Source organism: Pseudochaenichthys georgianus, chromosome 18 (assembly GCF_902827115.2).
Source record: "Pseudochaenichthys georgianus chromosome 18, fPseGeo1.2, whole genome shotgun sequence".
In the NCBI taxonomy this organism is placed as follows: Eukaryota; Metazoa; Chordata; class Actinopteri; order Perciformes; family Channichthyidae; genus Pseudochaenichthys; species Pseudochaenichthys georgianus.
The window spans coordinates 2,016,241-2,027,460 of record NC_047520.1 but is presented as its reverse complement, the minus strand read 5'-3'; the positions used below and the strand labels follow the sequence as shown (position 1 = coordinate 2,027,460).

The 11,220-nt window shown below is 40.3% G+C and overlaps 1 protein-coding gene across 1 annotated transcript in view; it reads left to right on the top strand.

Moving 5' to 3' along the window:
* Positions 1–3,459: 3,459 nt before the first annotated feature.
* LOC117464003 (E3 ubiquitin-protein ligase TRIM39) overlaps positions 3,460–11,220 on the top strand; it is a 13,258-nt gene continuing 5,497 nt past the window's right edge. The window contains exons 1-6 of the mRNA XM_034106533.2: positions 3,460–3,600; positions 4,871–5,129; positions 6,026–6,237; positions 7,984–8,088; positions 8,348–8,443; positions 9,204–9,437. Coding sequence (XP_033962424.1) covers positions 3,460–3,600; positions 4,871–5,129; positions 6,026–6,237; positions 7,984–8,088; positions 8,348–8,443; positions 9,204–9,437 — 1,047 coding nt within the window. The remainder of the gene's footprint in view (positions 3,601–4,870; positions 5,130–6,025; positions 6,238–7,983; positions 8,089–8,347; positions 8,444–9,203; positions 9,438–11,220) is intronic.

The following is an 11,220-nucleotide window of genomic DNA, read 5'->3' as shown; positions in this document are numbered from 1 at the left end:
TTAGGCCCCGTCTACACAGAGACGATATCAGTTGAATCCGCTAACGTTCTCTCTCGTATAGACGGTTCGTCCACACGAGGCCGAAGCGGTTTCGGTAGGTCTGAGGACGAAATGCTTGCAGCCCCGTGTCTACGCCCTATACGAACTTTTCCTGAAATCGATGACGCCAGCCCCGCCTCCCACCACCTCTGCTGCTCACCGCCGCGCCACCGACGTCATTGCTGATGCGTTTCGCCAACAACGACAACAATGGCAGATCACAGGGTTGCTTTCGTGCTCCAGACGCTACTGGCAACTGGCTACAGAGTTCAGTGCAAAATCTACAGCTCCTCTACCACAACCACCAGAAACAATAATAATATAATATAATAATAATAGTCATCGGTCTTATTCGCTGCTTTTGGTGTATTTTGTGGCAGAAGTACAGCGCCACTTACAGGCCCGGCATATGTACTACAGCAGTGGTTCTCAAACTTTTTCTGTCATTCCCCGCTTTTCAAGCCCCACCTGTTCCTCGCCGCTCCAATAAAATGGTAGGCCAAGCTTAAAATGGTCAAATGTATCGTTCAATAACAGGGGTCCCCAACAAGTCGTGAGCTACTTTTACTCCTCTTTTTCAGTTTTTTTGCAGTGTATATATTTAGCGCATTTTAACATTATATGCTTACCTTTAACCTTTGTGTGCTGTTTGGGTCTGTGGGACCCGTTTTCAGTGAAAAGAAAATGTAGGATTTTTTTAAAAGTTGAAGTTAAAAGCATCAATCTGGTGCACTTTGAGCACAAAATGAAATTATGGATACATCTCTCAACTCTCTATGAAAGGGAGCTGTATACTTTTCAATAATCCAAACATCTTTAGAATATGATCACAACCAACAACAAATCATGCACTTGTGTATTCTTATCTTATGTTACCTAGTTAGCATTCTTTCTTTTTATTTATGCATATTTTACTAATCACTCTCCTTTTAAACTGTTTATTGTCCTATAGTACACATTGGAATGATTTCTTACTTTATTTTGTACAACTAGGCGATATTAAATAGATAAAGGTGTGCTCTCTCTAGCTCTCTCTCTCTCTGTCTCTGTCTCTGTGTCTCGCTCGCTCACAGAGGCTGTGTGCTCCTCCGTGGCGATGATTTAAAAGATAATAATAAACATAGGCCTATTTGTAAAGCGGGGGGACACAAACGGGATTTCGAAAAGTGTCACGGTTAAACTCCTTATGAAGTGGTGAGGTGCCGCTCCACATTGCTTTTCTTCCTGACTGCAACGCTGTTGTGTGAGAGCGTTTCACATGTGTGTATGAGAGATTTTTACATATGTCTGCAAATGACTTCAGTTGGTTTCAGTTGTGTGTGTGTGAGCAGGCTCGGATTGGCCATCAGGAGATTCGGGACTTTTCCCGTTGGGCCGCTGCCGTTGGTGGGCCGCCGGCTCTGGTATAGGTGGGCCGTGGACTTTCACAACGCCGCTGCGCCGGTACCGCATCCGCCGCCGCAAACACCCGCCGTTACGACGCTCTGGCGGCTCCGGGAGGTCCGGTGCAGCGGTGCTGTGAAAGTCCACTGCCGTTGCAAGTCTCCGGCTGTAATAATCCACTACCGCCCGCGAGGACCCAGGTTCGATTCCGGCCTGAGGTCCAAAACCTTTTTTTTTTAAATAAAAAAAAATAATCTCCCGTTCATCGCGTCCATTCGCGACCCACCTATCACATCTCTGCGCCCCACCAGTGGGGCGCGCCCCACACTTTGAGAAACGCTGTACGACAGGTCTCCAGCGTTTTCGTCTCCGTGTGGACGGGGCCTTAATACAGTGTTTTGTGATCTATAAACGACACTGATAAGAGTGTCAAAAACAAACCAAAACAAAGAGCTGAAAGACACTAAAAGCCTCTGTAGTGCTTAAAGGAACTCTCCTGTACACATTTCAATGTAAGAAAAGCTTTATTTCACTGTTTTGTCATTAAAAAATGTGCGATATATCATATAGTAAGAAAAAGTATTTATATTAAACTTTTAAGCAATTTTGTTGACCGTTTCGCAGTGTTAATCGGATGTTAACTGTATTAGAAAAATCTCACATTTCCCTCAAGGTGTAATTCAATTAGATGCTAAAGAAAGTTGATTATTTCTACACTTCAAAAGAGCCACCTGGATTTAAAAAATACACAGATAAGAGCGGTATTAAACCAAAAGACGTGCTGAAAGATGCTAAACGAAGAACTTGCAATAAAGTACATTTTATACATCACAAAAAATACAAGTAAATTCTTTGGAAAAGCTTTCCTTCAGTGTTTTGGGGTTAACCAAATAAGAAAGAAATTGCAAAATACCACATGTAGGCCTATGTCAACTTATCAACCAATGTATATGTTCTATCTCACAGTTCCCCTCAGGTGTAATTCTTCTCATTTCTGAAGAGAGTTGATTGTGTTTTCTCAAGAAACTCTATTTGACACGGCCTGAGGCGAGGAAACATAACGAGAACGTCCTCGCAGCCCATCTGTTTCTGTGTGCGAGTGGTTTTGGATAAAAGTGTTCGATCAATGAAATGTTGTGAAATGTCATTCATCATTCTGCTACCTTACAACCAGTCCTGCCACTTTTACCTGCCAACAGGCACACAGGTGAGAGGGCGGGGACTGAGAGGAAAACACACACACACACACACACACACACACACACACACACACACACACACACCTTTGTGTGTGGTAGCATGAGAAAGCAAACACATTTCACAAGTCCGTGTGACGGTGATCAAGAAACAAGAACGAGGAACAACATACGGGAGGAAAATAATAATAATAATAATAAGAACAATTTCTATCTCTGGAGCTTTCTGGATCTTTTCTACTCGGCAACAGGCAAGGTTTACACTTTCCCTCTCTTATTTAATGTTCATAATTATCGAGAACAAGTTACTTATACACTACTCTTAGAGATAAGTGCAGAAACCAGTCTGATCTGCCGCGAATAATTGATTGAATAATGTATTGTTTATCATACCAACAGTCCATATCCATCCACACTCATATGAATTATCTCAGTATTGACTGATTGATTATTTTACGTTGTTAAAGCTATGACCGGAAGTTCCTCACTCTCCCACCACTGGAACAAATGCTGCTCCAAAAACAAGTTAAACACGAATGAAAACAAGGTGTCTATTTTACCAGAATCAGGAAATGTGTTACAAAAATAAGCCGCAAATGCTCAAAAGTGTTCTGTTTTCTGATGTTAGTTCAAAATGAGATACGACTCAAAATGAGATTGGTTGACAAGACCCGCTATCTCACTGCCTTGTTTCTCCTGAAGTTATTATGTCTTATAGCAGGTGTGAAGACATATTACTACTAACTAGACACATGGCAAGATGTTGGGTTTTTGTAGTGACCGCATCATTGAAAGTAATAGTAACTTGATTAGTGTACATGTTTCTCTGGCTGCCCACAGGATGTCTTTGTGTGGACGTTTTCTCTCCGATGAGCAGTTTCTGTGCTCGATCTGCCTCGATGTTTTCAACAATCCTTCGTCCACGCCGTGCGGACACAGCTTCTGTCTGGCCTGCATCAACAGATACTGGGACGGGGCGATGGTAGGGGAGGTTTTTTATTGTAAAGGTGTGCTGGGTGTGACGGAGTAGTTGTGGAGGAATCTTGAAATACCTTCATATCAATCACTATAAGTTTGAGGAAAAACGTATTTTATAAAACAGTCATTTTCTCTTGTAATTATTAGATTTTTTCTGTATGAAGGTCCCTTTATTATCTTCCTGTCTTGCTTTTCTCATCATTAAATACAGTCCTTTTTTATATGTAATAGTAAGAATAGTTAAAGAGGATCCTTGAAATACCTTCAGAACAACCCTATACGTTTGAAAAAATACTATTTATGACTAATATTTCATGTATTTCTTTGTCTTTATTAGATTTAGGTCCAATTGTCATCTTCCTGTCTTGTTTTATCAAATACAGTATTTTTTATCGGTAATAGTAAGAATAGTTGTAGAGGCTCCTTGAAATACCTTCGGAAGAATCCTACTGTATAAGTTTGAAAATAAACCTTATTTATGGTTATTATTTTATATATTTATTAGATGTTTTCTGTATGAAGGTCCCTTTATTAGATCTTCCTGACTTATCTTTCTTAAAGTAATCATCAAATCCAGTCTTTTTCTTATCCGTATAGTAGGAATAGTCGACTTAGGGGATGCTTGAAATACCTTCAAAACTATTTGAATTTGAGTTTCGACTAACATATTTTATAGAAACAGACATTTTTCATGCGTTTCTTTTATGTTTTACTGGATATTTCTCTATTGATGCTAATAGATTTCCCGCTCACAGGCTTTTTGTTGTGTTTCTTTAATTGGGTTGATTGTTGACGTCGATTATTACCGTTCTTATCTTCCCCCTTTTTAGTTTTTGATAGTTAATAATATATTTTATTTCTATAGCGCTTTTCTTGAACCCAAAGATGCTCAAGTTGTTCTCCATTTGGATAATCCTGTAGCTTCTTTGACCTCCTGACACATTATGTTATCTATAATAATCTGGAGTTTATGTAGTTTTATGTGTGTACAAATACAAGAAAATGTGAAGAATAAAATACAAGTAAAATAAATCGTTACCTCAGCTAAACACAAATACACGAGTAGAACAAACTAGCCCTATAGACAGATTGTGTACGTCAACATCCATTCATCTTTACGGACGGTTTCCTGAATGTATTTTCCTCTTTGGTTTCCCTTTTTCCTCCCCTTTTAATGCATCCTCCCTTCCTCCCTTCCTTCCTTCCTTCCTTCCTTCCTTCCTTCCTTCCTTCCTTCCTTCCTTCCTTCCTTCCTTCCTTCCTTCCTCTCCCAGATGTGCGTGTGTCCTCTGTGTAAGAAAACCTTCATTAAGCGTCCAGATCTGCAGATCAACCGGACGCTGAGAGAGATCACCGATCAGTTCAGATCAATGACTGGAGAAGGAGGAGTGGGGAAGGAGAAGGGAGGAAGAAGAGGAGGAGGAGGAAGAGGAAGAGGAGGAGGAATACCGGACAATTTATATGAGGAATTAAGGAAAAGGCTGCCTCGAGTTTCACCAAAACCTCCAAAGACTCTTCCCAGTGAGACTCCAGGTAAGACGAGGGTTTCAAACGTTAGTCTGACCTCCGTCGGTGTTTCTGTCATGGCCGCAGGACAACAGATATTAATGTTATCCTTATTATATACTGTTTAGTCGAATGTCTCTTTAAGAATTCTACAATAATGCTCAATAAAGCTCTTGAATATTCATTTAATCAGGCAAAAAAATGCTACCTTCAGTTCCTGAATTTGGGCGAAATGACTGACTGAATTTTTTTTTTGCAAATATTTGTACTGTCTTTTTTTTATTTCCACTAAAAGACATACAAATAAGAAGGGTAAATCCCCCCCCCCCCCCCCCCCAAGGAAAGAAATACACATACATTATCAAAATAAGGCAGTCTTTATTATCATCAACTTAAGTATATACATAAATGTCCTTACCAGAAATATACAAATATAACTCATTTTTTAAGGATAATTCGCACAAATGTGTAACTAAATACATACATTTATTTTTAAATAGACATGTGAAATTGTCAATGGAACTAACAGTGGGTTATAAATCTGGTAAACAAGAAGATATACATTATCCGGTCAAGTCTTTCATATTAATTAATTAATTCATCTTTTTTAAAAATGCACACATTTCCACCATATTTTATCAAAGGTTAATTTCTCCAATTTCTTAAATCACCAACTGAGTTTTTTCTGGGTTTTATCCAAATATGCATATTGTATGTTTAACCTCAGGAAGAGACACAAATAATACATTTATTTTGGTGTTATCAGGCCTTGGGATGTCACCAAGATCAGAGAGTTTTTGGCTAACACAAATTCTTATATCTGCATTTCACAAATTAGTCTGGAACCAGATTTTCTGAGAGCTGTCAAGCACACTTCACCTTCCTCAATCTTTCTCATAATACCTGCATCTTCTTCCTTTAAGCTGTGTCCATCCCATCATCATCATCAGTCACCCCCTTTCTGGCTTCTTCAGTCCCGAGCCACAGTCCCATCGCTGCCATTACGATCCCCTCCGCCCCCCATCTTCCTCCGCCATCTTACCCTCGCTCCAACAGCCGGAGAAGGTTCACTATGAGCGGGGCGGCGAACGGCCCGACACTCCCCGTCTGTGAGATCCACCACCGAGGAACCATGGTACTTTAACCTCAGATAACAATGTAATCGTTCGTCTATAAGAGCAACTTCCTTTTATGATAATTTGACATTTTATGGTTTAAACTTCTCAAATGTGAGGATTGTCAGATTTTCCTTTAATTATTTGAATCCTTTTTAGGTATATTTTTGACAATATTTCAAGGTTGTAGTCTGGGATTTCTTTAGTGCAGCAGATGAATGTCTATCATCATATCAGTGTGAATGTTAAGATAAGATAAGAAGTACTTTATTGATCCCTGTGGTAATTATACCATTTCTCTAGGAGGTACTAAAATGTCATATATCAACCCACCTTTCTGGGTTTTTCTTAAAGGTTCAACTGTATGTATTCATTTATACCCCAGATTGTGTAGATTTCCATCTGATTTGGGGGTTGTATCCTAAAAGGCAATGCCAATCAGGCCCGGTTCTACGGGGGTGCATAAGGGTGCATTGCACCCTCAGTTGAGTCGTTTGAAAAATTAAAACGTTTTAAAATGAAATAAAAAAAAAAAAAATTAAAAGTGAAAAAAATATATATATCTAAAGTGAAAAATATTACATATATAATAACAATAATAATAATAATTGAAGTAATAATAATATAGTCAATGATGGACATCAGAAAATGGTTAAAACAACCAGCCCTTATCGCCAGCAGTAACACTGCATCTACTGCAGGTAATAACAGTTCAGATCATGGGGACATTACGTTACCCGCGGCCACTGTCGTGGACAATAACGCCCGACTCGCCGGCTTTGCCCGCCTCGCCGGCTTTTCCCCCCGCCTCGCCCACGGAGGCGGAGCAGCCGCAGCCGTCTTCGTTGCCCCAAACACCGCCACCCCTCGGCGGCCTGCAAGTGCCAGAGGACCTCGGCAAAACAGAGCCTGCACAGGTATATTTAAAAAAGTACCCAACTCGCCTGTACAGCGGGGTGAGGCGTTCATTTTGCAGCTCATGGTTTCAAAACAGAGATTGGCTGGAATATTCATGTAAAAAAGATGCCATCTCCTGCATGTAGACATTTCGGTTCATGTTCGTCAGATGCCTTCACCACAACTGTACCAGGGTACCAACCGCTGTCTCCTGGTACTGATCTGAGTAACTCACTCACTAAAAATGAAATACTATATGACAGTAAAACAAGAAAAGGGGAGTGATTTGTAAAATATCCATAAAGAAAAAGTAAATCTGTTTACAGTTCTGTTTCATCTGGGTGTAGAGATGTATCCATAGATCTCTCCATGTTGCTCTCAAAGTGCACCAGATTGATGCTTTTAACTTCAATATTTAAATCTTCCCGGGGGAGCATGCCCCGGACCCCCCTAGAGGAGGTGAGGACCCCCCCTAGAGGAGGTGAGGACCCCCCCTTGAGGGTGTTAGGTCCACTCCCCACTTGTAAAAATAGCACTTTACCCCTGCACCCTCTCTAATCTCAGATGCACCAGTCATTTTGATGCCAATGGAGCTAATAGTGCACAATTTAACAAATATTATCAAAATCTAAATACGGTATATGCTGCAGAGATATCCCAGCCTGTATTAGCATTTTAGAGATCCGTGTTCATGTGATGTTTTGTTTATTTCCGTTAACTGTTAAGTGGGAACTAAGTATTTATTTTTGTTATACGCACCACGACATCAAGTCAAATTCCTCGTACGTGTCAACCTAGCTGGTGATAAACCTGTTTCTGATTCTGATCAAAATGAAATGAAAGGTTTAACACTTTCTCACTGATTTCAGATTTACTGCCGGACTGATAAAGTGTGTATCTGTCCGGAGTGTGAGACCGAGGAGCATCATGGTCACGACACGGTGACTCTGGAGGCCGAGTGGATGGAAACCAAGGTGGGGAAAACAGAGCGAACTCTCAGACTTCAGGGAGGGTCCTTCTTTAGCGTCTTTGTTTTTATATATAAGCACTGACGTGTGTGTGTGTGTGTGTGTGTGTGTGTGTGTGTGTGTGTGTGTGTGTGTGTGTGTGTGTGTGTGTGTGTGTGTGTGTGTGTGTGTGCGTGCGTGCGTGCGTGCGTGCGTGCGTGCGTGCGTGCGTGCGTGCGTGCGTGCGTGCGTGTGTGTGTGTGTGTGTGTGTGTGTGTGTGTGCAGGACAGGCTGGTTGTGTCGCAGCAGGAGATCCAGGAGATGATTAGACAGAGAATCGGAAAGATCGAGGAGATCAGAAAGTCAGCGAGTGAACTGCAGGTAAAAAACACACACACACACACACACACACACACACACACACACTCAGAACCGGAAAATCCTCCTGTCATCCCATTATCAGCCTTTAATCAGAAACACACTGTCGCTACTGTTTTAAAAAAATATATGGTTTTACCTCAATTCTGTTTATTGTGTTGCACTGTTGGAGGAGCCTGTGACCTACGATTTGTATTAACCTCTTAAGCCCCAAGCCTGTTTTTCAGGTTTCAGGCTCGAGAATGACATGCCCAAAACAAAGGACTATAACTTAACTTCTAAAAGGGTTATATGAATAATTAATTGTTATCAAAGCAAGGTCACATCTGTGAGTTGGATGTAGACGTGTCAGAATCAGTGAAGATGTTTCAGTGTCAGAGTAAATCCAGATGGAACATAGTCAAAAAGTGTAAATTCTTGTCTCCGCCCAAATAAAACCCAGTACTTATAGTGAAAACCACCCTTGAATGATGGGTTAGTAGCCTAAAAGCTTTAGGAATCCAAAGTATAACATATAATAAGTACCCTGTATCAAGATTGAGGCAAAATAAGTGAGAATTGACCTTTTTAGACAGATTTAGCAAAAAAAAGTCCAAGCGGACTAAGCTTTGGGCACATTTGGTTCCATCAGTACCATTTAACATATCTACACTAGCTATCTAGCTATGTACAAATGACAATGAAAGCCTTGAATCCTTAGAGTAAACCCTGACCTGGAGGCTGTATTAAAGGTATCCTAACACTCTTTAACATCCCTCCTCAGCTGGTAGTAGAGCGAGAGACGTCCCGCAGCGTCTCCCTGCTCTCAGACCTGGTTTTGGCCGTCAAGCGCTCGCAGGCGGAGCTGCTGGAGGTGATGGAGATGAGCCGGAGGGCGGCGACGCATCAAGCCGACGCCGTGATTCGACAGATAGAGCTGGAGGTGGAGGAGCTGCGGAGGAGAGAGAGCGACCTCAAAGAGCTCGTCCAATCAGAAGACCACCTGCACTGTGTCAAGGTCAGTGAGGTCATAAAGGTGGAGGATGAGCAGAGAGGGCAAAGTACACACATCCTTTACTCAAGTAGAAGTACAGATACTCGTGTTTAAAAATACTCTGGTGAAAGTAGAAGTACTGACTAAACTTCTTTACTCAAGTGAAAGTAAAGAGGCTTTGAAATGTACTTCAGTAAAAAGTACCCATAGCTAGCAGCTGCTTTAAAGAGTACCTGACCTCCCTTTATATCAATAGAACAATAATGTCATTGTTAGCTAATGAATGTTTCCATGCTGAACAACGGCAACATGACAACGTTTCCATTGGTCCCTCTTCTTTAGAGAAGACCAGGAAGTGATGGATACACGGATCGTGTTCCAACCAATAGGCACGCAATGACTCTAAAGAATAATGATCACGCCCCAAACACACATTCAGACTAAAGGAACCAGCTGTTTGGGAAATGAGAGAAGTAGAAAGTACAGGTATTTGAGTTCAACATGTGAGAAGTAGAAAGTACAGGTATTTGGGTTCAACATGAGAGAAGTAGAAAGTACAGGTATTTGGGTTCAACATGTAGGAAGTAGAAAGTACAGGTATTTGGGTTCAACATGTAAGAAGTAGAAAGTACAGGTATTTGTGTTCAACATGTAAGAAGTAGAAAGTACAGGTATTTGAGTTCAACATGTAAGAAGTAGAAAGTACAGGTATTTGAGTTCAACATGTAAGAAGTAGAAAGTACAGGTATTTGTGTTCAACATGTAAGAAGTAGAAAGTACAGGTATTTGTGTTCAACATGTAAGAAGTAGAAAGTACAGGTATTTGTGTTCAACATGTAAGAAGTAGAAAGTACAGGTATTTGTGTTCAACATGTAAGAAGTAGAAAGTACAGGTATTTGTGTTCAACATGTAAGAAGTAGAAAGTACAGGTATTTGTGTTCAACATGTAAGAAGTAGAAAGTACAAGTATTTGTGTTCAACATGTAAGAAGTAGAAAGTACAGGTATTTGAGTTCAACATGTAAGAAGTAGAAAGTACAGGTATTTGGGTTCAAAATGTAAGAAGTAGAAGGTACAGGTATTTGAGTTCAACATGTAAGAAGTAGAAAGTACAGGTATTTGAGTTCAACATGTAAGAAGTAGAAAGTACAGGTATTTCGGTTCAACATGTAAGAAGTAGAAAGTACAGGTATTTGAGTTCAACATGTAAGAAGTAGAAAGTACAGGTATTTCGGTTCAACATGTAAGAAGTAGAAAGTACAGGTATTTGTGTTCAACATGTAAGAAGTAGAAAGTACAGGTATTTGAGTTCAACATGTAAGAAGTAGAAAGTACAGGTATTTGTGTTCAACATGTAAGAAGTAGAAAGTACAGGTATTTGGGTTCAACATGTAAGAAGTAGAAAGTACAGGTATTTGGGTTCAAAATGTAAGAAGTAGAAGGTACAGGTATTTGGGTTCAACATGTAAGAAGTAGAAAGTACAGGTATTTGGGTTCAAAATGTAAGAAGTAGAAGGTACAGGTATTTGAGTTCAACATGTAAGAAGTAGAAAGTACAGGTATTTGTGTTCAACATGTAAGAAGTAGAAAGTACAGGTATTTGAGTTCAACATGTAAGAAGTAGAAAGTACAGGTATTTGTGTTCAACATGTAAGAAGTAGAAAGTACAGGTATTTGTGTTCAACATGTGAGAAGTAGAAAGTACAGGTATTTGGGTTCAACATGTGAGAAGTAGAAAGTACAGGTATTTGTGTTCAACATGTAAGAATTCGAAAGTACAGGTATTTGTGTTCAACATGTAAGAAGT